Source organism: Staurois parvus, unplaced genomic scaffold (assembly GCF_062004578.1).
Source record: "Staurois parvus isolate SC_StPar_1 unplaced genomic scaffold, SC_StPar_1.0 ptg000426l, whole genome shotgun sequence".
NCBI classification, from domain to species: Eukaryota; Metazoa; Chordata; class Amphibia; order Anura; family Ranidae; genus Staurois; species Staurois parvus.
The window spans coordinates 312,875-340,713 of record NW_028318222.1 but is presented as its reverse complement, the minus strand read 5'-3'; the positions used below and the strand labels follow the sequence as shown (position 1 = coordinate 340,713).

Here is a 27,839-nt window from a genome sequence, read left to right as displayed (position 1 = left end):
CTTTCCTTCTGTCTGTATCCTTGATTGCCACTTACACTCACCGGCCAGTTTATTAGGTACACCTTGCTAGTGCCAAGAAAATATCCCCCACACCATTACACCAGCACCACCAGCCTGAATTGATACAAGGCAGAATGGATCCATGTTTTCATGTGGTTTACCCCAAATTCCGATCCTACCATCTGAATGTCACAGTAACCAGTCTTACCATTCTCCTCTGACATCATCAAGGCATTTTCGTCCACAAAGCTGCCGCTCACTGGGCATTCTCTCTTTTTTGGACCATTCTCTGTAAACTCTAGAGCTGGTTGTGCGGGAAAATCCCAGTAGATCAGCAGTTTTTAAAATACTCAGACCAGACTGTCTGACAACAACCATGCCACATTCAAAGTCACTTAAACTTCCTTTCTTTGGTTTGAACTTTAGCAACTCATCTTCATCATGTCTAAATGCCTAAATGCATGGAGTTGCTGCTTTGTGATTGGCCGATTAACAATTTGTGTTACCAAGCAATTGAACTAACTGTACCTAATAAAGTGGCCGGTGAGTGCAGATCCTAAGAATTTTTGTGCAGAAGCCCAAAGGGAATCTTATACTTCTAGGGGGAGCCGACCTCCTGGGTCCCTTGCAGCTCTCACTGGTTATTCCCTCTGACCTCCAACCATGACAGCATATAGTAGTAACTACAGATGAGCTTGGGTTTGGCTCCAGGTGTGGTCTGAACTCATGTTCGGTGAAACTGGATGTGATTTGGTAGTGCCGGTCCATTGAGCTGTGAGTGGGGGATTCCTCACCCCACAGCTGCATGTATACACAGGAGCAGGGATGCTAGTGACATAATTAACCCAACATGGCCTTATTAGGTCAATGATTTCACAAGTATCCCTACCTTTTTGTGTACAACCAGCTGTTGGGCTGTGAGTCCTTCACCCACAGCTCATTAGATGGGGAGCAAAAGCTGCCTTTGGGATGAACTCAGGTTTGATCCACACCCAAGCTTATCACTACAGAGGATATAGAGGTCACCAGGAGGAACCTTTAAGAGCTGCAGGGGTCACAGGAGATCAAAACTTACCAAAGTATCAGACTTCAGGAAGGGCAACAGAAAACGTATGTATCCACAGACTTCTTTCATAGGTAAGGCTGCTTTAAGATTTTCTTTGTATTGACAGGGTCACATAGAAGGTATTCAAATAATCCTATACAATACACATGCATACTCCCTGTACTTGTAATCATGAAATGCCTGACCTGTATTGCATGATCCCAGGAAACTGGTAGGAAGCCCATGAACTGAAAACAGAGCAGGGCCAATGGTACACTTTACCTACTGCTAGCCTGCCCATTTAAAATTAACAACTTTAAACAGAAAGAAGGTTTTTAAAAAAAAAAAATGGACATACATTATTAACATAAAGTTGGTCACTTTGAACTATACATCTAAAGAAAAAAAAAACTGTTGAAAAGTGTATTGGTTAAAAAAGTGGTTCTTTTAAACTGTATCGAGAAAGCAGGGAAACTGCAAGAAAGTTCTTTTTAGTTCTCATATATAGTCACCAGTGTGGTTTCCTGTTGGGACGACAGATCAGCCTGCAAAATGGGCTTTTTTAAATAGTAGTGACAGTGTTACAATGGCTTCAGTTGAATGCATGTGTTTCCATGATGCACACACAGAAACCACATCAATTCAGCCAGAGGGAAACTTTCAGATATTACTGAAAAACCTGGCAAGGTTTACTGAGAAAAGGGTTTTCATGCATCAGGGTGTGTTGGCCAACTTGCCTTTGGGGACAGGCTCCTTTAGCAATTGTTTAATGACAGAGCAAAGACTGTTGTGTGTGCAGTTATACATATCACCCAACCAAAAATCAGCATTCAGCAACACAGCGAAAGCAACTTTATGAATGAATCGGACTTCTAATTTTACACTATGGCTCTCTAGGATGGCCTAGCAATTGCTGACTTGTTCTAAGGGTCTGCATTCCAGACACTTCAAAGCTCACTGGCTGCACATTTGCTCAATGATCCACTTGAAAGTGAATAGGGAATCAGGATGACAGCAAAGGAACATACACCCTGTCAAGGTGAGCAGAGGCTGGATTAAATTAAATGAACACTAATCAAGTGGATAATAATTCATCACTTTACTGTTGACATAGTGATACATAGTAATAGGGACCAGAGACAATAATGCATGTTTCACTTTTTATATCCTACCTAAAACACACTGACCTCGGCCTTTGACCTGAACCTTGACTTTAACCTTGATCCTAACCCTTACCTAGATCAAAGCCTGATCTAGAATGTGTAAAAAAAAAAAAAAACAATCTTCTCTAGCAAGGAGAATATGATGATCTCCATTTAAGAGGAGAAAGAACACGGATGTAGACTGTCCAGCGATTGATCACTGTGATCGCCAATGGCTATCAAGAGCTGATCCCTCTAAGCACCCAGTAAGTATGAGACCTAGAGCTGACGGTGACAGCTTGGTCTCTGTGCTTGGAGGACGCAGTGCAGTACATTCTCACCACAAACACATACGAATATATGTGGCCCCACCGAAGAAGACTCACTTCAGTGAGGCTGTATATGTGCGTATGGTTGGTGGGATGGGATTAAAGAAATCTACAAAGGATTATATTCATAAAAATTATTTATTCTTTAGAAGTGCAAAAACTGACTTCAAAGAGTTGAATGTTTAATGCCTGTATTACACAGGGTCAGTTAACATGCGAATAACTGCAGATTCTGACCTACTCTTTGCAGCTAATTGAATTATTCAGACTATCCAATAACTGCAGCCACACAAATGATTCTGGAACCATTCTATCACTGAAAGTTAAAATATAGAGACAGCATTGTTCACACTGCCAACCGAACTGCTGAGTGCATGGATGACATTGATATCCATCAGACTGCAACTGATTAACACAAAGCTCCCCATTTATTAAAGTATCTGTCTCCGACAATCTGCGCTGGATCACAGCATTTACTCAGGCTCCTTCCTAAGAGCATGGGAGGATGAAAGGAGTAATCGGATTGGCTGCTGTAGAAAGCAGAGACTGTCAGACATTTTTTCCATTTGACAAATCATGTGAGGATGCTTTATTCTGCAAGATGAGATCTTAGAATATCTTGTATATAAAACTAAAGTAAGCATAAGGGCTCATGAACACGGGTGTATAAAACGCTGCATTCAGATCTGTACTATGTATAGTTTTATACGGACATGAAAACAGCAATATTGTAGGCTATAGGCCCGTGAACGCAGCTGCATTGCAGTCAGTTTTCCACCTATTGCTGAGCTACATTGTGCGTCTGCTATCTGGTTTTATTCCATATTTTATGCGGTACGCAAGTAAACATTTTTGTGAACTTTAATAGTCGGAACATGTTCATGCTGCCTAGTGTCACTTAAAGAGAAGCTTCAGTCCCCCCCCCCCCAAAAAAAAATGAAAAAGTCAGCAGCTGCAAATACTGTAGCTGCTGACTTTTAATAAAAGTACACTTACCTGTCCAGGGATCCAGCACGATTTTCTCCCGGGCCTGTTCTTTTCTGGTCTTCGGGTCCCTGGTTCTGCTATGCTAATTGTGGGAAGCCGGCTATGACTTCTTGCGGCCTCACAGATGGCCTCCCAGTGCACATGCACGACCCACACTGTGCTGTGTGAATGGTCCAGCAGCATTCTGGGACCTGTGATGTGTCCCAAGAGGCTGTGGGTGGGAGGAACTCGGCCTTTATTGCATAGGTAATCCGAGCAGAAGTGGGAATGGGTACCTATCAACACAAGGTACCTGCTCACCTCCAAAAAAATAGCGGGTGGGGAAGGAAAAATGGAACTTCCCCTTTGGGGTGAAGTTCTGCTTTAAGGACACATCGTTTAGGTGTACATCCCCCCTGACCCTGAATGAGTCAGTCACTAGGTGGTGGTAATGCAGAATGACCTCGACCTTCATTCATCCTTCATGACATAAGGCTGAGGTCTTCCTGTGCTGCCGTTGCTCCCCAGTGAATGGCTCATTCAGGGCAAGGGGGAGATGAAAACAAAGTGTCAACACTGCTAGCACTATGGACCTAAACCATTTACATCAGGTATGATCTTTGACCTATAGATACAGGCTGGTAACTTCCTTGTATTGTAGAATTAACTCCAGAGATCACAGGATTCTTGAAGTACATACATGCACATGTGCGTGTAGCAGAGCTCCATTAGCTCCTTGTACTGCCACTCTCTCAGTGCTACTGTGCAAGGGTTGACATTGGCCACTACTGAGACAGATTCAGGTACTTATGCTAGCTATACGTAAAAATGAATTTCAATATTTGCTAAAGAAATACAAAAATGCATTAAATCTGTTTTTATTTGACCTATGTAGAGCTCAGCTTTAAAGACTACAAATTTATTAATCAGCAGACACAAATTTCTCTTTGAGGAATTTTCCAAAATGAAACTTCACCAACAGGGAAGAGATACTTGTCAGTCTGAACAGCGTTCAAAGCACAACCTTTGAATTATGCCATCTTGATAAGTGCAATGCATATTCATTTTAGATGTCTTATCTTATTTACAATGTTAACATAACCTTCTCCATCTAGTCATGGTCGTTCCTATGTGACTGCCTTGTTACTTGGGTTTGTAGCTCTAATGAAAAAGTTTCCAACCTATGTTGTATTTCAGACAAAGACCCAGATACATATAACAGTTTGTTGTCACTAGCAACAGTAATCAGTTTTATGACTTTACAAAGATTACATAGATTTTGACTGATCTCATCCTTATCAGAAACATATAATGCAGCAGACAGAAATGTTCCCATAAGAAAAGGTGTATTTAACATACTACAAGTGTAGGCCAGGTGTGTGTGAAGCGTATATCCGAGCAAAGTAAAAAAAAATAAAAATAAATAAATATTTAGCATGTTAAAAGAGGTCTTTAAAAATTCCATCAGTAGTAGAATCGGCAAAGGTTCCCATTGTCATGTCTAGGGATAGGTGGAAGCAGGGGCGGACTGACAACTCATGGGCCCCTGGGCAATAGGGGATCATGGGGCCCCTGTGTCCTTGCCCAAACTCAAAAAAGCCATGAAAAAGGTACCAGGGGCATCTCATGGGGCCCCCTACTGACCCCGGGCCCTCGGGCACTGCCCGAGTTTCCAAATGGTCAGTCCGCCCCTGGGTGGAAGACATCTGGTTTCATGAGTTCAAGGTTGCTTTTTTTTTTTTTCACCAAAAACACGGATGTTAGAAAACGTACGATAGCACTACAGTACACATCCAGCCTGATCGTATGGCATGATCGTACAGTTTCAAACAAGGAAGTGGCAATATGAAGCCACAAAACTGGACATTCATCAAACCAGATTACGCTAACCTAACCTTAGACATATAACAACAACTGAGAACCTTGCCGATTGGTCTACCACAAGATTTTGGTTTTTTTTAGACCTCTTAACTCACCCACATACCTGAAAAACCTTCAGAGGATCCAGAATTGGAACCCTTGTGGCACTGGGAATGACCAACCAAATCCTGCATGGAGACAAGGTTTTCTTCACATGCACACTCAGAAGGTATGTTTCCACTCCATAGGGTGACCACAGCCTCAACACATGCAAGTTACTCTTGTGTTTTCCTTTTACCTTTTGAGCCAACGAACTACACTGTAAGGGCTCCCCTGCCTCCCTTTTTTATTTTCTGGTGGACAACCCGAGCTGCACCATAGACCAACAGCCCATATTTTGGTATTTTGGGACCAACCCCTTGGACCTCTATGGCACACCAAATCCTAGATCTCAAAAATATTCAGTAACTCACTTCAATAAATGCACATTATGCTGCAAGTACAGAAACATACCTGTTGATCTGCCAAATATTCAGTAAGCCCCTTAACTTCACCATTTGAACTGACTGCACACTAAAATTCTCTTCTGTGGACTACAGAAAACATCCCCCTTGTGCGATGGAAAGGAAGAGAAGTGGAGGTGTTCTGTAGACTATCTGAAGAAAGTGTGCAGGGCTGAAAACACTGGTTTCAAAGCAGCAGAGTCACCATGTCGTTCGCTAAAACAGAAGTTAGAAACTTGCTGGATTTCAGGCTTATCATCAGGTGTTTTTCAGTACTTGCAGCTTTTTTTTTGAAAAGACAAGGCATTGGCTTGTATTGCAAAGAAGTATTGTGTATACAGTAATTGAAGGTCAGGAATACATTATTTAATTGAAGCTTAAAGTATGGCAAACACAACGCTGGGCCATTATGTGTATGTGAAAGTCAATACTTTAACAACTAAGATGGGTAAGAGATAGGCGAGAACCATATATCTACCCGATAGTGTTGCCTCATTCTCATCTTGCATCTTGGGATATAAAAATTAGTAACCGAGATATGCATTTGCTTTGCATGCAAGCATTTCCAAGTTATGTAGAAAGTCTTTTGTGTCTATATCTTATCTACAACTCATGCCCATCAGATAAATGATACTGGAACTGGTTACCTTACCTTGACACTGATACCCCTGCTTGCCAAACACTCCCCTGTAATGAACAAAAAAAATTAGCATTATTCAGTTTCTGTCATCAAGATTCTACAGCTGGGTTAGAACAGTTGTAACAGTACCACAAGCACATTCTTTTCCGAATTATTTTCCACAATATACAGGCAAATTTTCCACCAATTGCTATTTTAAGCCATTGCCTTGGACCAGATTGTCTCCTAGGAACCTAGTCATATAGCCAGTTGAGAAGGACTCCCTGATGAGCTCTTCACCTCTGCTGTACCAACAAAACCAAGGTCTCACTAGAGATGTGAAGTTCTTTGGGGCAGGGATGGAATAAAGACAAAATAGGCAAAGTAGCAGCTTTCACCCTCCATTCTTTCGATTGTCATTGATAAGGTTTTCAATGATCACACAGAAGCCGCCACATCCACATTGTCTTCATTGGTATAGCCCACCACATCAGGCTGCAAATGGCTACAAATGCATTCGCCCCTTGTGATGTGACAGGCAGGTGCACAGCTTTAACCAATTTTGCTTTTCTCCAGTTTATCTAATGAAGGTGAAGACTGAAGCTGGGCCCTTTATTGCATTGTGGATCATCCAGGTCTGTTTTGGGGCAACCCAATTTTAAGCTCTTAGGGTACTTGTGTTATCATTAAAGCCTTATTACAGTTGCAAGAAAAAGTATGTGAACCCCTTGGGATTACGTGGCGTTTTGCATGAATTGGGCATAAAATGTGCTCTGAACGTCATTTAAGTCACAATAATAGAAGAACACAGTCTGATGAACATAATACTACACAAACATTAGATGTTGCCATGGTTTAATTGCACATAACATGTAAACATTCACAGTGCAGGGAGGAAAAAGTATTTGAACCTTTGGACTTAATAACTGGTTGACCCTCTTTTGGCAGCAATAACCTCAACCAAACGTATCCTGTAGTTGCAGATCAGACCTGCACAACGATCTGGAGTCATTTTGGACCACTCCTCGTCACAAAACTATTTCAGTGTAGCAATATTCTTGGGATGTCTGGTGTGAATCGCTCTCTTAAGGTCATGCCACAGCATTTCAATCGGGCTGAGGTCAGGACTCTGACTGGGCCACTCCAGAAGGCGTATTCTGTGCTGTTGCAGCCATTGTTTTGTTGAATTACTTGTATGCTTTGGGTCATTGTCCTGTTGCATCACCCATCCTCTGCGGAGCTTCAGTTGGCGGAAAGATGGTCGTACGTTTTCCTGCAAAATGTCTTGATAAACTCTGGAATTCATTTTCCCATCAATGACAACAATCCGTCCAGGCCCCGAGGCAGCAAAGCAGCCCCAAACCATGATGCTCCCTCCGCCATGTTTTACAGTGGGGATGAGGTTTTGATGTTGGTGTGCTGTGCCTTTTTTTCTCCACACATAGTGTTGTGTGTTCTTCCCAAACAACTCAATCTTGGTTTCATCTGTCCACAGTATATTTTGCCAGTAGTGCTGTGGAACATCCAGGTGCTCTTTTGCAAACTTCAAACGTGCTGCAATATTCTTTTTGGACAGCAATGGCTTCCTCCGTGGTGTCCTCCCATGTACTCCATTCTTGTTTAATGTTTTCCTTATTGTAGATGTGTCAACAAAAATGTTAGCATGTGCCAGAGATTTCTGTAGGTCTTTAGCTGACACTCTGGGATTCTTCTTTACCTCATGCAGCATTCTGCGCTGTGCTCTTGCAGTCATTTTTACAGGACGACCACGCCTAGGGAGAGTAGCAACAGTGCTAAACTTTCTCCATTTGTAGACAGTCTGTCTTACCGTGGACACATGAACATCAAGGCTTTTGGAGATACTTTTGTAACCCTTTCCAGCTTCATGCAAGTCAACAATTCTTGATCGTAGGACTTCTGAGAGCTCTTTTCTGCGAGGCATGGTTCACATCAGACAGTGCTTCTTGAAACCAGTAAACCCAAAACAGGTGTGTGTTTTTTAAGAGTAGGACAGCTGTCAGCAACACATCCAATATCATCACACTGATTGGAGTCAAGGTTGGCTCACTCCTGGCTCCAATTAGCTCTGGGAGAAGTCATTAAGCTAGGGCCTCACATACTTTTTCCTCCCTGCACTGTGAATGTTTACATGTTATGTGCAATTAAACCATGGCAACATCTAATGTTTGTGTAGTATTATGTTCAGCAGACTGTGTTCTTCTATTGTTGTGACTTAGATGACTTTCAGAGCACATTTTATGCCCAATTCATGCAAAACTCCACGTAATCCCAAGGGGTTCACATACTTTTTCTTGCAACTGTAGTTATGACCCATGGATGGTCTCATGAATGCATACCAAAGAGGTAGGAATACGTTGTTTCACTTTACATCCTAAGCAAGATGGAGGTTTTTAGTGCAGCGACCTGAGCTGACTCTAGGGCAGGCACTACTGTATGGTGACATCAAAGTCTGCACTTACAAAGAGATGGTGTACCTTCTGAGGGAAACTGTGGTGGAAAAAAAATGATCTCTCCTGTACTGAACAGTCTGGTGGAAAGAAGCTTATTTTGAAAAGAGAAGATTAAAAAATACAGAAGATGGGGAGCTGTTCTAAGAATAACACTGCAGCTAATACGGAGGTAAGCAGAGCCTTAGCTTTCCATTCATGGTTGCTTGTGTTGAGAACTAAGGTTTAAACGTTGATTTAAATAACAAACAAACAAAAAAAAACAACAACTGTGCATTGCATTTGACAATTGCTTCAAAAAAAAGGTTTGAATGAGGAGGAAAAAAAAAGATGCCCATACATGCATATACACATACATACAAAAGCCAAGCTCACAAAACAACCAACAATTTTCATATCTGCTAGACCACCTATTTTGTTCTCTCAAGAGTGGATGTAGGAGATCTGCTGAAAGGAACCTTTCAAAGTAAGTCTTGACCTTGCAGGTGTTGTTTCTTAAGGGGAAAATATAACATATACACAGAGTTTATTAATTTGCTGTCCTGTATGTCAAGTGATGGACACGTGTGACAGAACATTCTGTCAATAAGTACCAAAAAGTCCCTTTAACAGCATTTAAAGTCCAACCTCTTTACATTGTGCTGACAATGCCAGGATGCATGCCCTACGGAGAATGTCCGAGATCAGTGCTGTGCTTTTATATACTTCTATAACCACTGCAACATTTAATATTGGCTAGTATGCCTGTACTGTAAATAAAGAAAGTAAAAAAATTATTCCCTAGTTGGAAATGCAAAACCTCTGTGCAAAATTAAAAAAATACAATTTGGAAAGCAGAGTAGGCCAAACTGAGATGTCTTTGTGTTGTGTGTGCCTGTTAGAGAGATTCCCTTTAATTCTTGTCCTCTGCTCAGAACTAAGATGACCTTTGATGTGGTCTTTGAGGTTGTTTTAAATTCTTTGACAGTATATTTGGGTTTTATATAAAGGCATTTATACTATCACAACATTGACCTCTAAAGATGAACACTTCATTAAAATAAATGGTTTAAACATAACAATCATTTTAAAGGACATAATGAACTTTGGATGAGTCAAGTGGAACTGGATAACGACGACTGGACCGACATCTCCTATTCCTATCCATTTCTGGATATCCTGTACTGTCATGTAATCCTAATTTATAAGCATTGTCTACACTTTATACCAATTACTGATCAATATCTTGCATGTGCCTTGGATTCTGTGTAAATTACAGTTTTATGGGGTGAGGGGGGGTTGTGTTTGTTTTTTTTACCAGACAGTTGATATAAAGTAATTTAGAGTTCAATTATGTTTATTACTGGGACTCCATTAAAAAAAGCCATTTTCTTTTTACTTTGAAAAGAATGGGTGTAAGAACCTCAGTTAGACATTTTACAATTTCCAACCACGACAAGACTATTGAAATAAAGGAGATATTGAGGCTGCAGGCCCTTTACCTTCTGCTTCTTATACAAGCCCCATTATAGAAAGCACCTGTCACCCTAGTGAAAAGGTGGCTGGAGACATAGCTTTCTAATCTATATTCACATTTCCTGATAAGAGTGAACTTCTGTGAAAACAATCTTGCTAAAAAGGCAGAGAATACAAATGGTGAACAAGCAAGTTTAGAAAACGTGTGCGCTCTATGTCATTCCACTGGACCAGGAGCAGCTGGCCATTCTCAACACACACCAACCTCTAGAGCAGGCATCACTAAATGGTGGATTGCAGTCCGGACACGGACCGAGTGACAGACCTGTCCGGACCGCGATTGTACCACTTAGCAGCCTGAGTGGACTCCTCTCCTCCTGCCGCTGCAGCTGTTAAGAATCCCAGCATTGTGGAGGGCGGGAGGAATGGCAGGGTGGATTCCTCTTCTGTGTGACCTTTCCTGCCGCTGGGCAGGAGGAATCGCAGGGTGGACGCCTCTTCTGAATGTATTCTCCTGCCACTGAACTCACAGCAGGAAAGAGGGTGGGAGGAATGGCAGGGTGAACTCCTCTTCTGTGTGATCTGTCCTGCTGCCACTGCTCTTGAAGTCACCGTAGGGAAGAAAGCAGGAGGAATGGCAGGGTGGACTCCTCTTCTGCGTGTACTCGTTGCTGCTGAACTCGCTGCAGGGAGGAGGGCGGGAGGCACTGAAGGTCTACAGGGGGGAACGTCAGCTGCCCAACCTTTAATATTAACAAGCGGGTCACTCGCCTTTTACCAAAAACAGTTGGGCAGCTCCCGCCCTCAGTGCAGACCTGAGGTCCACTGGGCTTTGCAAGGCTTGTCAGGGTTCCAGTCTGGGCTTGCTTTCATGGCACTCTGCAGTAGGACTTCCCTTTGCCTTCTAGCACAGGCCTATCCTAGAAGATTCTTCCATTTCAGGACCCAGCAAAACCCCTCACTGTTCAGGTTGGTGCGCCAGGGAACCCAATCAGGCCCCCAGTGTAAACGCTCAAGGCAAACCCCCTCCCCAAGCATGCTGCAAAACTAACACAGCCCTGATGCTGCTACAGTGCTACAGACACAGGGACCACATGGATATCAATGAGTAATTCTGCATCCACATGCTGGGCAGCACTCATGTTTTAACAGCTGACAAAGGCAAAACCATGAAGTCAGTGTACAATTATAAATGTAATTACAGGCTGAACCCTTATCTAAACCATGATTGTCCCAGCATACACTGACTGTACCATAAAGGCTGCCTTATAGGTGAACCTTACCAAATGAAATCTTTGCAGTGAGAGCAGTAGGTTGGCTGTCGCAGGTAAGTTGCCATAAACTTGTGTCCATTCACTTGGTGCACCCTCCGCCTCATGGCTCTCTGTCGTTTTCTTGTAAAGTGTCTCAGCAGCCGCCCATCTCGCATTGTTCCTAAAATTGGAGTCACATTTAAACATTACAGGTGGCACATGATTCATGGACTTGTCACATCGTACTTATCTACAGGCACCTATTTTACATTTATAAGACTAATACTATATTATATTATATAAATGATATACCATATTGTAAAAATATAACAGCTAAACATATCATTAAATCCCATATAAAGTTAAGGTTGAACTGAATGCAAAACTTTTTTCCCCCCATTGTGGACAGTGTAAGTGGGGTTATAACCCTGTCAGCTTTTTTTTGCCATCTGTGTCACATTGCAGGACTTCCCTTTACTTGTCCCATAGCCAAACCAGGAAATGAGAGGAAATCTCCTAAAGTGGGGGAATTCCTGTTTGTTACCAGGACTAGTGTCCCCAATGGATAATTCCCCTCCATTCCTGTTCTGGCGACAACCAAAATTTGGAGATTATATTTCAGTCTCGATGATAGCAGTAAACAAAACAAATAGTAAGGGTGAATCTCCTGAACAAGGGCACACAAAAGCAATAAAAGCCTAACAGGTGTTCTAATCCCTCTTCATTCTATCCACAACTAAAGAAAAAAAACAAATGTTACGTTGCACACAGCAGCCCTAATCCTCCTCTTCTCAGGTCCCTCGTTGGCGCTCCTGGTTCCTCCTCGTCTCTATGTGCCATCATAGATAGCCACTTTCTTTTGTGGCACACCTGCAGGCTCACTCCCGAGCAGCGCTGCCTGCATCTCATACAGGATTTCACTGACAGCAGTGGAAGCCAATGACTCACGCACAGCTTGTTAGAGCAAGGGGAAGAGAAGAGAGCTGCTAAAAATGGGCACAGCTCTGGATCAATAGCGGGCTCAGGTAAGTATACTGGGGGTGAAGGGGCAATACACATACTGAAACATCTTTTACACTAATGCAAATTAAAGGTAAAAAATGTTCAGGCTTTACACTTCAAGAATGCAATATGCATATATACATTGCGGCTTTGCAGTGGTTTACCGGGGTTGTGGCTGAAACTGTCAGCCATAAAGCTGGTATTTTTTTTTTTTCAGCTGACAACTCTTTTTCTCATAAAAAGTGATCTGAGCAGCTGATTAGCTGCTGGTTTACTTTTAGAAGCAGCGTGAGGGGTCACCTCCATCCTGCCACTCGTTTTTTTCTTGCTTACCGGTCAGCTCGGGAAACGATCTGATGGTTCGTACAGCTGGCCATAGAAGATGAAGGGAGATCAGATAATCTCTGATTACCTCTATGATCTAGGAGGACCGAAGCAGCGTCATGATGTCACTGTCGGTTTAAGGCAGAAAAACATTTTTTTTAAGGCAAAAAGATCAAATTTTTGCTTTAAAAGGTAGAGAGATTTGGGGTCTTATTGACCCCAGATCTCTCCAAAAAGAGGACCTTTCATCCCTTATTTCTATTACAAGGGATGTTTACATTCCTTGTAACAGGAATAAAAATTATTAAAATAAAATGAAAAAGGAACATTGTAAAAATAAATAAGAAAAAAGTAAAGTGCCCCCATCCCTCTGTGCTTGTGTGCAGAAGAGAACGTAAGTTGCTCACACGTATGTAAACTGTGTTAGCACCAAATGTGAGGTATCGCCACGAACATTAGCACAAAAGCAATCATTCAAGTGCTAGACCCATTCTGTAACTAGAACACATAACCTGTAAATATTTTTAAAGTGTTGCCTGTGGAGATTTTTAGGTCCTGTAGTTTGTTGCCATTCTACAAGTGTGTGCAATTTTAAAGCGTGACATGTTAGGTATCTATTTACTCGGTGTAACATCGCCTTTCATATTTTACAAAAAATTGGGGTATATAGTACGTTGTGTTTTTTTTATTCATTGAAGTGTATTTTTTCCCAAAATAATTGTGTTTGAAAAACCATCGTGCACATACCGTGTGACAAAGTATTACAACAATCGCCATTTTATTTTCTAATTTCCCTGCTTATATATATATATATATATATATTTATATATATATATATATATATATATATATATATATATATATATACACATATACGTATATATGTCTGGGGGTTCCAAGTAATTTTCTAGCAAAAAATACTGATTTATACTTGTAAACAAAAAAATGCCAGAAAAGGCTTGGTCCTCAAGTGGTTACAATCATAATTTATCATCATACGTAATCTCGGATACATTTGTAAATTCCCTCTATCCTTCTCTAGAATGTTACCTTGTATCTCTTATTACAAAGACATGTGTAAATGTTATTATTCCCCCCCTGCTCCATCTACCATAATATGTGATATTTTACTACTTTCCATATTAAAAAGAACATTCATAAATGAAAATAATGTAAAGAACATGAATAAAGCCCTTTAAAGCATTCAGGGAGGTTGAAGGATTGTGTACCTTTATGTATTCTACGCATGAAGCTAAAAAACCTTCAGTGTGAAACACCCCCCCCCCCCACCCTGCAACCCACCCTTTTACTTACCTGAGCCCAATCCAGTGATGTGCACGAGAGCCGAGGCTCTCCTGGACTCTCTCATCCTTGGCTGAGACACAGCAGCAGGAGCCACTGGCTCCCACTACTATCAATCACACCCAGTGAGGAGGGGGTAGGGCTGAGCCATGCTCTGTGTGTTTCATAAACACACAGATGCAGCTTGGGAGCGAGCACTCAACAGTGCCCTCGGAGCTAGCAGCTTTCTCTGGTGGCATTCACCAGGGGGAGGGGCCAGAAGCACCAGCATGGGACCGGAGAAGGAGGATTGGGGCTGTTCTGTGCAAAACCTTTAGAGAGCCGGTGACAGGATGTGTTTTTTTTTCTTAAAAATAATAAACAAAAAGCCTTTATGACCACTTTAAGCTATCCTATAATTCTGATTACAAGTATATAATCCTTTAAATATAAGGGAATGGACTTTAATTAAAGTGCAGTATGCACAAATGGGTGAAAAGAAACAAAATAAAGCTGCCAGCACACCACTAGATATCAATGGTTATACAATATTCAGAAACAAGGGCTGTGCTCCTAATATCAGTCAGAAGTAAATGTTTACTATACAATATATCAAAGTGTAAAAAACCGGGAAAACATATAAGTCACTTCATTTAGTGTATCCACCTCAGCATTTCCCAGATGATGTCACTGGTTGGAGCCAATGTACGTGAGGTCACAATTCACTGAGAACCCACCGTCTTGGGACTGGTATTTTGTTTATACAGTAGAGCTGTCATACTTTTTAATCATTATATTTCCCAAATTTTAATAAACATACCTTAAATGGATTTATACTATGTGGCAGGTTTGGTTTTGCATTTCCCCATATGTGCTCCTGTCAACTGGAGGCGATGGACGGAGATGGCGATACATCTTAAGGGCATAACTGCGCTGTTTATTATTATAATCAAGTGCTACTTGACTGCGCTAAATAGGGGGCCAATTTGCTCCTTCAAGCCTTTTTGGTATCACACTGGGTAGAGGGAAAGAATATCACCAGCAAACCATGGATCCCGAAGATGGATGGATCCCGAAGATGCTTTAATCAGCAATCACTTTGTTACATCAGAATTAACATTTCGAAGCCTCACAGGACCCCTTCATCAGGCATGGGACATTAAGGGGTCTTGCAAGTTTCCAAAATGTTGCTTCTGGTGTAACGATTTGATCGCTGATGAAAGCTTTGGACTCGTCTTGGAGATCCGAGGTGTGCTGGTGATATTCTTCTGGTCTGATGATCTTTGGTTCCAGCCGATAATCGCTGCAGGACCCATCAACATACACAGCCATTTTGTGTGTATTGGGAATAACATGCTGGAACACAAGGTAGAGGAACACCTCTGTGGTGTCTGACATGGTTTGAACAGCTTCCTGTCCACACTTTTCCATACATGGGTGGATGTTTAAGAGAAGACCCAAACTTCTAGGTTTTGGACATCACTTTTTTGTATAGTTGCTATATAGGTGGATAGGTTTTTTGCACTCTTTGATATATTGTATAAGAAACATTATTTACTTCGGAATGATATTAGGAGCCTGGCACTTGTTTACCAATATTTAATTTAATTTACTGTTTACCAATTAAATGTCCAAGTATCTTGGCCCATGAAGGACCTGAACTGTAGGCCAAATACTGTAGATGTTTTGCACTTGGCCTGTGGTTTTCAGTGCAACTTTTTTGTCATTTTGCAAGTCTTTTATAAACAAAGAGTTATGAATTTACAAATAGCTAGCCACAACGCAGAACTCTTTTCACTTATACCTCCATGATGTCATTGACTTTCAGGCACAGTAACCAGAAATACTGATCCAACCCCAAAAATGGCCATCTCTTTGGTCTGCAGACACTGTGTGACCTGTAATGTGTGTGTGTGTTGTGGTTGGCTGATCAGAACATATTCTGTATGTGGCTTTCTATATCATCGTAAAATAAAAATCTCACAGGAAAACACTGCTTAACACAGGAAGTGGACAGCTGTATATCAAGGAGCACAGAGTGCACAGAACTACAATATGCCATACCTCACTATTAAACAGCTGCCTGCATTTTATAAACACAGTGCATCTGCCCTTACAATTTTTCTTAGCCCTCATGCAAATTCCCACAATTATCTGTTGATCCTGCCAGTGAAGTCTAACTAATGCAGTTTCATGTGATGGCAACGATTCTGCACTGCTCCTGAATTCAGAGCAGGGTTGCCACTCTCAGGTTAACTGTGCTTGCTTGTACTACAATGGGATAAAAAAAAAATTAGCTACTGGAAGTGTCATGATTTATTCATAAGCCTGTAGCTAGTCAATCAGCATCTGGCCACACCTACTCCTACCCACTAGAAAGTAACCAAGTAAACAACACCTAGTCCTGCCCACTAGTAAGTAACCTAGTAAACAACACCAAGTCCTGCCCACTAGTAACTTAGTAAACAACACCAAGTCCTACCCACTAGTAAGTAACCTAGTAAACAACACCTAGTCCTGCCCACTGGTAACTTAGTAAACAACACCTAGTCCTGCCCACTAGTAAGCTAATAAACAACACCTAGTCCTGCCCACTAGTAACCTAGTAAACAACACCTAGTCCTGCCCACTAGTAACCTAGTAAACAACACCTAGTCCTGCCCACTAGTAACCTAGTAAACAACACCTAGTCCTGCCCACTAGTAAGCTAGTAAACAACACCTAGTCCTACCCACTAGTAAGTAACCTAGTAAACAACACCTAGTCCTGCCCACTGGTAACCTAGTAAACAACACCTAGTCCTGCCCACTAGTAAGCTAATAAACAACACCTAGTCCTGCCCACTAGTAAACAACACCTAGTCCTGCCCACTAGTAACCTAGTAAACAACACCTAGTCCTGCCCACTAGTAACCTAGTAAACAACACCTAGTCCTGCCCACTAGTAACCTAGTAAACAACACCTAGTCCTGCCCACTAGTAACCTAGTAAACAACACCTAGTCCTACCCACTAGTAAGTAACCTAGTAAACAACACCTAGTCCTGCCCACTGGTAACCTAGTAAACAACACCTAGTCCTGCCCACTGGTAACCTAGTAAACAACACCTAGTCCTGCCCACTAGTAACCTAGTAAACACCTAGTCCTGCCCACTAGTAAGTAACCTAGTAAACAACACCTAGTCCTGCTCACTAGTAAGTAACCTAGTAAACACCTAGTCCTGCCCACTAGTAACCTAGTAAACACCTAGTCCTGCCCACTAGTAACCAACACCTAGTCCTGCCCACTACTAACCTAATAAACAACACCTAGTCCTGCCCACTACTAACCTAATAAACAACACCTAGTCCTGCCCACTAGTAACCTAGTAAACAACACCTAGTCCTGCCCAGTGCTTTCTTTATTGGCACCACTGTGTCAAATACGGAAATCCTCCCACTGAGCTGCAGTGTTTGGGAGGGGGAACACGTGAGACACAAAGGTAGGAGGATTTAGCTCAGTCAAAGAAGGTAAAATAAAGTTTTCGGTTTACTTTATGAGGCTTGAGTATCATATCGTTACTGGATTTGGTAGTTTTTTTTGTCATACAGGTGCCTTAAGATGTACTTTAAGTATATGTTTCTACTGATATATTTTTATAATTTCTTTCCATATTGTGTTTGTAGCCATATTAGTGCACTTGCAACAAAAACTGTCTTTTTTTTTTTTATTTGCACTAACATCCAAATTTTCAGGACAAGCTTTTAGGGTGTACCCCCTAAACCCCAAAAGCTTGTGCTGAAAATGTGGATGTTAGTGCAAATAAATAAAAAAAGTATCATGCACAGTACGCAATTGTTTTAGAATTTTTCTAAAAAGGACACACAGAGGCCCAAGGTGGTGACACTGACCAGTCCTCAGGAGAACACAATCCATTTCATAGTTGAAAAGAGCAGCAGCATGAGGACCAAGAAAGTGTACTATGTGAATGCTCTGTGTGTGAAGCTGCTGCCAAAACTTGCCCTCTGCTTCCTGCACATTCCTATTGGCCAGTGAAGCTGCCCACCAGAATAATGGGCCAATAGAAATGTGTGGGTGCAGAACTCGGCTACAGTGGGGAAAATATTTATTTGATCCCCTGCAGATTTGTACATTTGCCCACATACAAAGAAATGAAGGGTCTATCATTTTTATCATAGGTGTATTTTAAATTATAGAGACAGCTCTTTGGTCATGCCCATGATGGTGATGAAGAAAGATTCTGTGATTAGGTGTCTTTTATACACATTACGAGTTGTTAGTAGATACGTGCTTTGTCAAACTGCCGGGTTTCTGGGCTTCATTAATGTCACTTCCGACGCGCGAGTTCTGGGGACATCCAAGGCAGCATCCTGGTCTGTGAGTGGTAGCTTCTCACAGATGACCTATCTTCCAGCAGAGCAGCTCACAGGATTCCTCTCCACCGCCTCCTGCACCCTGGTCTGGATTTACCGGTTTCCTCAGCAGTAAGCCAATTTTATTGACCACATCCACACATTTGGGCTTTACCACCCATCGTTTCCTTCATTTACATTGGACATATGACTGTGAACAATGGTTTTAATTCCTTTCAAGTAGATAATAAAATCCTTTTTTACATCCTTGCTAATTTTTAAAACTTTACTGGTCAATATTAATTTGGCCCTATACCAACAGTGTTCAGTATCAGCTACGAGTCAAACAATCCCCCTCTTCTGGATCCCTATGAGTTGTTGTCCACTTCTCACAGCCATTTGGTTTCACTGCCAACATCATCTTCCCTAGCAGTATATGAAAGAACACATATCCGGCATCCCTTAGATATGCATACTCCTTTGGGTGGTGCAGACTTTAGCTGTGCAAACTGCAGATCAGTTGCTTGAATACAAATCAAGCAACTGATGCACAGATTGCACAGCTAAAGTATGCAGCACCCAGGGAGGAACATGCACATCTGAAGGTTTGTTTAAGATTTTTATACTATAATAAATTATACAAATCAACAGTCTACAAACCTTTAAACTGTCAAAAATTACAATAAAAGTGATCAAAATAGTTACCCAATAAATGATCTTACACCTAGAATATTTTTGACAATAAGGAGTCCATGTGTGGGCCATCACCTACTTTTAAGGCCAAACGATACTGACCAGCTTGAATGGAAGAAGCAATTTTAGGAGAGTTGCATGCAATCATTAATATGACTCTTATATTCCAATGGCCTGTGCTCATATGTGGGTTTGGCTATTACCATGGGTGGTCAAATATATTCCAGGTCAAGCCATCTGGATTTGACAATGACAAGTATCTGGAAGCCCAATATGATGGTGTATGCAACAGTCAGCATGGCTAATAAGGCCTATTATTATGTTAGGACACCACAGGCAGTTTTATTTTGTTCTTCCCATGCCTTAAAACATTTGGAGCTGCATCATTTCTATCCCCTCCTCCTGTTTCTGTGTTGCCCTATGCCACAGCCTGTGTTGCCTTCCCACAGGTTTGCACAGGACAAATAATCTGTAGCAAGACAGACAAGACCTTACATCATGTTTTACAATGTCAAACCTCACCACAGCAGCGATTATAGTTTACAAGTGGGAACCCTGCATGGATTTTCATATTACTTAAGACAATAACCCATTTGACAACCGCACCCCACCCTTGCCATCTGATCTAATATTTACATGGCATTAAGGGGTGTTTTTATAAATATTAAATATCTTTTGGCACCTTTAAGTCATCTTTATATGTGGTCTCTTTATGTGTATCATCCATAGAGCTTTGACTTTGTATTTTGTTTTTAAACAGAGACTAGAAGGATTAACACTTTTTCTTTTTGCTTTTTATTGTGGACGATGGTCTGTCTGGGAGATTTCTCTTCCTACCTATCCCGATGACAGTTTTCATGGGAAGAGTGAATTTAGGGAACATGAACAGCAGATAATGTTTTGTTTTTATACAGTTAGAACAAGCATGTCAGGCTCAATAAAACAAGGGGCTGGAATAAGTAATAAAACTGTGAAAGTGACAGTTTCAGGCCTGCACCTAACAATGTACATTAATATGGCCTTTTCAGTAAGTCTCCATTATTATGTTCCCATAACAATATACAATAACAGTGTCGTTTTTCATAACATCTCTACCTTTTCACCATAAGGGCCGGTTCACACCATGCCTGCACATGAATCGTATAACGCACTGTGTTTTCCAGTGCAATTCAGACCGCAAGCAAAACGCACTCCATTTGCGATCTGCAGAGGGTGTCAATACAGAGTTCATGAGACCCCAAACGCAGATCTGCCCGCACCAGATTGCATAGTACTTTTGTACCCTGCAATCCGGTTGCTGTGCATTTCAGAACGTTGTGCATGCTCTACTTTTTGCGTGGTGCCATTGTAGCCTATTCAAAATGAACGGTCTGAAATCGCTCTGCACAGAACCGCATGAGAATCGAACAGTGCACTCCTGTGCTGACATGGTGTGAACCGGCCGTAAAAAAAAATTGTTAGGCACCAGCCAGGTGATTTTGCTTGGCTGTCATCAGTCTGCAGCAGGCAGGAGGAAGCATTTTCAATCCTCCCTTCCTCTAGCAATCAGACAGTAACATTGCAACTTTGTAGCAAGTTACAAGGCATTCAGGTCCCGCTACACGATTTTCATAGCGTGATTCTGTGTTGCTGCAAAGGGCCAGCACATTCACTTGAAAGGGGTGCCCTATGTGCATTTGTTGCTCAAGAAAAAGCTCCTGCTCCTTTTCGGGCGAGAAGCTTCACACAATTTTTAAAGGTGCAGTTGTGACAAATCACATCATGTTTGGGGAGCCATTGAAGTATAATGGCACCAAAACGCACACTGTGCATTTTGCAGTTACTGCCATGCAATTTGGAATTGCCGGCAGACACACGGTTATTCTGCCTATAATTCCAAATCGCGAAGTGTGATAAAATCTCAGGTTGCAGCAGGGGCTAATTTGTGTCAGACATTTGTACACCTAACCAGAATCTTAGCCCAGGAAGTAGATGCCTACACATTATAAATCCTGAACAAAGATGTTGCTATCTTTCTGGACATGAAAAAAAAAAAAACAGAGGAGAGCCCCACACAAGCTTGCGGAAAGCTTTGGAAAAAAAACCTTTCTATACACACTGCTCTTTCACATACTGAAGTGATATTTGCCAAAACTGTCATTACGTTTTATTAATCTGGGGTTAAGACTTTGTTCCCGGGATAAACTTCCAAAATGTTGAACTGTCCCTGGATATCTGACACAGGTGACAACTAGAGTGTTGAACATCGAATGATTCAAAAGTCTCTTACCTTCCGTAAAGCTCCCTATGAGGGTGATGGCAATAAACACTTTGCCTTCAGGCTCCAAATCAATCTGAAAAAAATAAACAAAACAATGTTTATATACACTGCAACTGATTGCTTGTCTGCTTACAACATATACAAACATCTTCTCTTGTTTTCCCCGTGTCACCTTCACGGGCCATGAGAGTCTTCTGTATGTTAGGATACAACAATGTCACATAGTTTGGAGTTTAAGTGACACCTTTAATCAAGACAACTCAAATGCATTAACTTTTCCAACCTGCACCCTGTGTTTTTCACCTGTGTGAGGCTTCATGTGTGCTGAGCAGAGAAAAAAAAAAGAGATTTGCTTTTACAGGTGTTTGGCGTTTAATTTTTCAGCCTGTAAACACACTTTTATGTTAGCCTGCATTTCAATGTGCCAGGACAAGGGGTGGGCTGAAGGGGCGACTGCCCTGGGCCCAATGGTTTGTTGTAGGGATGGGGGCGCCTACCTTCTGTTACAAGACTGACAGTAGTAGTGATAGTGGCAGTTATTTCGACAAGCGAGTGGCTGCTGGGTATAGGATCCCCTAAGCCTGCACATCATGAACAGGGGGATGCAGTTTGGCATCTTTACTCTGGGTGTTGGATGACCCTGTCCTGGCACAGTTTAGAGGTGTTTTAGAAGAGGAGGAGTGTTTGGGCAAAAAAACATACAAAACGCACATTGGAATGCAAAAGTGAGTATTAATGTTCAACACATCTAGGCACGTTTGCATATTAACTGCTTGCCGACTGCCCTATAGCAGAAATACTGCTACAGGGTGGCAGCGGTGCGCAAAGTCACGTATATATACGTGATTTTGCATTTCCGGGTAAGGGGCGAGTGCGAGCTGTGCACGCACCCTATCGGCACCACCATTCATGGGCGCGGCTGTCAATAACCGGGCCCCGGCTGGTAATTACTCACCGGCACCCAGTGATTTCCGAGGATCTCCAACGGGGAGGAAGACTTTTGTTTACCAACAGTCCTCCTCCCTGTCAGCTCCGGCACACTGCTGTGGATGGTTGTGCACAGCACAGCCATCCACAGCAGTGTGATTACAGTTATTCACACACATCCCGCCCCCTAGTAAAACACTCCCAGCACACAGTTAACCCTTTGATCGCCCCTCATGTTAACCCCTTCCTGCCCGGTGCCATTAGTACAGTGTCAGTGCTTTTTTTTCAGCACTGATCACTGTATTGGTGTCACTGGGGATGTCAGTGACACCAAGTCAGTTCCCCCCAATGTCAGAATGTCCACCGCAGTCCCGCTATAAGTCGCTGATCGCCGCCATTACTAGTAAACATGAAAAAAAAATTCCAGTATATATACCACTATTTGTAAACGCTATAACTTTCACACAAACCAATTTACACGTTCTGGGATTTTTGTTTTAGCAAAGACATGTATCAGAATACATTTTGACCTAAATTTATGATGAAATTTGATTTTTAATTTTTTTTACTGGACACAGTCAAAAATATAGTTTTTTTCTCAAAATTGTTGGTCTTTTGTATTTATAGTGCAAAATATAAAATGCACAGGCGATCAAAAATGACCGAAAGAAAGATCAATTCGTGGGGGAAAAAAGAATGTAAATTTCATTTGGGTGCAGCGTTGCATGACCGCACAATTGTCAAATAAAGTAACACAGCGCTGCAACGCAAAAAGTGGCCTGGTCAGGAAGGGGGGTAAATCCTCAGAAGGGCAAGTGGTTAATGAATGCATGTCTGACAAAGAGGTCCTGCACGGCTCTGAAACATTGCACATTCTTCTAGGATGCGATCTTTTTACAATAAAAACCTCTGTGGACCATATTTGAAGATCCATGGCGTGCTGGCGAATCTGTACGTTTGCATATAATGAATTCCAATGGTCAGAATTAACATTCTGATTCTGGTCTCCGCCCGAATCACACACCTGTTGGTCGACATATCAGACTGGATGTCGCTCCACTTCCTTAAACTGAACCTCTCCAAAACCGAGTTTCTTGTCTTCCCCCCAGCCCGGACACCACCCCCCATTGACTTCTCCATCATGTCCAACAACGCCACCATCAAACCCGCCCCGCAGGCCAGAATACTTTGTGTCATTTTGGACTCCAACCTATCCTTCCAGCCCCAAGTCCACTCTTTAACAAACTCGTGCAGACTCCACCTCCGCAACATCGCCAAAATACGCACGTTCCTAACTCCAGAAACCACTAAACAGCTCATCCACTCCCTCACGACTCGACTACTGCAACTCCCTCCTCACTGGCCTGCCTCGCCGCTGGCTATGCCCGCTTCAGTCCATCCTGAATACGGCTGCCAGACTCATTCACCTTTCCAACCGCTCCGTTTCCGCCACCCCTCTCTGCCAATCCCTCCACTGGCTTCCGATTGCGCAATGGATCAAATTCAAAATCCTAACACTGATGTACAAAGCCGTCCACCATACTGCCCCGAACTACATCACTGACCTAATATCCAAGTACCGCCCAGCACGCACACTCCGCTCCTCACAAGACCTCCTTCTCTCTAGTTCCCTGGTCTCCTCCTCCCATGCCCGCCTCCAGGACTTCTCCAGGGTGTCACCCATCCTCTGGAACTCCCTGCCCCAACCCATCAGATTATCACCTACTCTCCTCTCCTTTAGGTGCACCCTGAAAACCCATCTCTTCAGGGAAGCCTACCCTGCCCCCTGCTAACTTGCCGACCTCCTCCACTCTTCCTACCACTCCATCCCCCACAGCTATCTCCTCCTGTGCCACCATCCCCTCCCTCCTAGATTGTAAGCTCGAAAGAGCAGGGCCTTCAATCCCCTCATGTTTTGCATTGTATTGGTATTGTTCTGTCACATGTTCTGTCCCCCTCTGTAATGTACAGCGCTGAGCGAACTATTGGCGCTTTATAAATACTGTATAATAATAATAATAATATAATGCATTAATGCCAAATGTATGCAAACATGCATAATTGTCTTCAAATTGCATCTTTTGCCACTTTTTTAGGCAACTTTTCTCCTCCCAGGAGAAAAGGCAATTAGAGGAGCTGAGCAAACATTCAGTGTGCATGAGGCCTAAGATGTTCACAGCTTATAGTAGGGTAAACCTTTACATTCTGGGGTTAGAAGTTTCTGTTTGTGTTCATTCCCGCTACTCAGCACTCAGATTACACTCAGCCCCCTGCTCTATGTTGTGCAGTGTGTGCCATCAGATCCCTGCCCTCTGCCTTCTAAAGCTCAGAAATAGCCTTTGATCTGTGTACTTTGGATGCAGAAAAGTAAATTATATAAAGATTATATATATTGTATAAATCCTGAAGAAGGGATCTACAATATCCTGAAAACTTCTATATTTTATAACTTAAATGATTAAAAAAAAGGTATCACTTAAACTCCAAACTTTCTATATTAAATCAAAGGTTAAATGATACAATATCCTACTACACAACACATTCCAACAACCTGTTCTGTGCACTTGTTATCAGTTAGAACTGTGCATGCCAATACATCATGGCCAACACATGGGAGACTGCACACCAGAGGTATGTTCAGGGTGTGCCTGGAGATCAGAAACATTCTAACTTTTCATTTCTTGAAGATTCAACAAGGATTTAAATGTTTAGTCTATTTGTCCAAATATAAAATCGTCATTAGTAGACAATCCTCTTAAGAAGTTGACAAATAATTTTGAACAACATCTCCCAAATACTGAATGCCAACAGTGTTTTTGATTTGTTTTATGCCTCAATGTTCTTCGTGTTCAGCGGCCACTAAATGGCGGACCGCGGTCTGCGAACGGTCCCCAGCAGTGCTGCCGCCCGGCCCGCCAGCCCGCAATGAAAGATCCACCGCTGAGCAGGGCGGTTGGCACAGCAACATGACATCACATGTGTGCCCTGCCCCTTTCAGCTGTCTCTCCGGCTCCCGCTCCTTGCCTGTACACAAGCGTCCGGCGAGAATCCCGGCACAGCTCCTGTCTGCCCTCAAGGTAGGGTGTAGTCTTACAGGGGCAGTCTGATGGGCACATTGAATGTTAAGGGGCACTCTGATGGGAACAACATAGAATGTGCCCATCAGCATGCCCCTTATTTTATGTTAAGGGGCACTCTGATGGGCCCATTTTATGTTCAGGGGGCACAAATGGGCACGTGATGGAAAGGGGCACTCTCATGGGCGCATGTGATGGAAAGGGGCACTCTGATGGGCGTACGTGATGGAAAGGGGCCCTCTGATGGGCGCATGTGATGGAAAGGGGCACTCTGATGGGCACACGTGATGGAACGGGGCACTCTGATGGGCGCATGTGATGGAAAGGGGCACTCTGATGGGCGCATGTGATGGAAAGGGGCACTCTGATGGGCACATGTGATGGAAAGGGGCACTCTGATGGGCACATGTGATGGAAAGGGGCACTCTGATGGGCACATGTGATGGAAAGGGGCACTTTGATGGGCACATGTGATGGAAAGGGGCACTCTGATGGGCACATGTGATGGAAAGGGGCACTCTGATGGGCACATGTGATGGAAAGGGGCACTTTGATGGGCACATGTGATGGAAAAGGGCACTCTGATGGGCACGTGATGGAAAGGGGCACTCTGATGGGTGCATGTGATGGAAAGGGGCACTCTAATATGCTCAAGTGATGGAAAGGGGCACTCTGATGGGGAATATGATGGAAAGGGGCACTCTGATGGGCACATGTGATAGAAAGGGGCACTCTGATGGGCACATGGGATGCAACTGGGAACTCTGATGGGGAATATGATGCAAAGGGGCACTCTGATGGGGAATATGATGCAAAGGGGTACTTTGCATGTAAGGGGGCACTCTGACGGGAATACCTGATGTAAGGTGGCAATGTGATGGGAATACATGATGTAAAAGGGGCACTCTGATGGGGACAACTGATGTAATGGGAATACATGATATAAAGTTGAACTCTGCTGGCAACACCTAATGTAAGGGGGGCACACCCAATTCAGAAGATAATTTTAGTGACCGGACCTCCTTGAATTTTAATTCAATATCCCTGTTCTAGGTCATTGAATTTTCTTTGAATATTTGTTGACCCTATTTGTTGACTCTTCCTAAGACAAGACAGTGTAGAGTTATTCACTCTTAGGTCATCACAGAGGACAAGGGGGCACTCTTTACGTCTGGAGAAAAAGGTATCACCATGAACGCTATAGCGAGAGCAATAATTCTAGCGCTAGACCTCTTCTAACTCTAAAATGAAACCCTATAAAAAAAATTTAAAGCATTTTCAAGTAGCATAGTTTGGCACCATTTCACAAATGTGAGAAATTTTAAAACGTGACATGTTAGGCATCTATTTACTAGGCGTAACATCCTCTTTTACATTTACCAAAAAAATGGGTTTTATATTGTGGGTTTTTTTTTTTAATTCACTAAAGTGTATTTCTTCCCAAAAAATTGCATTTGAAAAATTACTGCGCAAATACCATGTGACATAAATTGCAATGACCGCCATTTTATTCTCTAGGATCTGCTAAAAATATATATACATATAATGTTTGGTGGTTCTGAGTAATTTTTTAGCAAAGAAATGATGATTTTTACATGTAAGCGAGAAATGCCAGAATCGGCCTGGGTGGGAAGTAGTTAAGGCTAACTAAACATGTTACAATCTGATAACACAATTTCTTTCCAATCTTCTTTATATCGACCAATTAAAAAAAAAAAAGTAACAAGAGGGTCTAATTTATCACTCCATTTACTCGGTATTCAATCCGGAAGACCTCTGCACTTCATAGTTGTGGGTAGATCTAAAGAGGATTGTATAATCAGAATGTAAAGAGTACAGTTTATAGTCTGAGACACATCAGGATTATATATTAGTGAAATCCACAGCAGAATAAGAAAAGATGATAGCTGGCTGCTAAAGTTTGCTTCATTACATATTATTATTACACATCTCATAGTAGTGATAGCAGAAAGTTTTGGGCTGATGAGACTAAAAATGCTGCAAAATAAAATTCTGGGATAACCAAATATTCTCTAAATACAAGAGGCATGTGTATTCTTACTGAATCTTGGTGTGCTTTGTGTATTTATTCCAGACCTGTCCAGTGTGAAACTTTGCCTCTGTGTTGGAACTTCCTGTAATAAAGACCAGTCACTGCTGCTCTCTCTCCTTATGCAGGATGACTGGTCTGGTCTCCACCCCCTATGTTAGTATTCTACAGGCAGCCTGTAGAGGTAAATCCCTCCTATGGCTGCTCTTCGCACAGGCTATGATGTCACTGCTA

General features: G+C 42.3%; 1 protein-coding gene across 1 annotated transcript in view; it reads right to left on the bottom strand.

Moving 5' to 3' along the window:
- PRKCH (protein kinase C eta) overlaps positions 1–27,839 on the bottom strand; it is a 240,936-nt gene that overhangs the window by 120,142 nt on the left and 92,955 nt on the right. The window contains exons 2-4 of the mRNA XM_089687472.1: positions 21,561–21,624; positions 11,671–11,821; positions 6,498–6,532 (exon numbers count right to left, since the gene is read on the bottom strand). Of these exons, the coding sequence (XP_089543598.1) occupies positions 6,498–6,532; positions 11,671–11,821; positions 21,561–21,624 (250 nt within the window). The remainder of the gene's footprint in view (positions 1–6,497; positions 6,533–11,670; positions 11,822–21,560; positions 21,625–27,839) is intronic.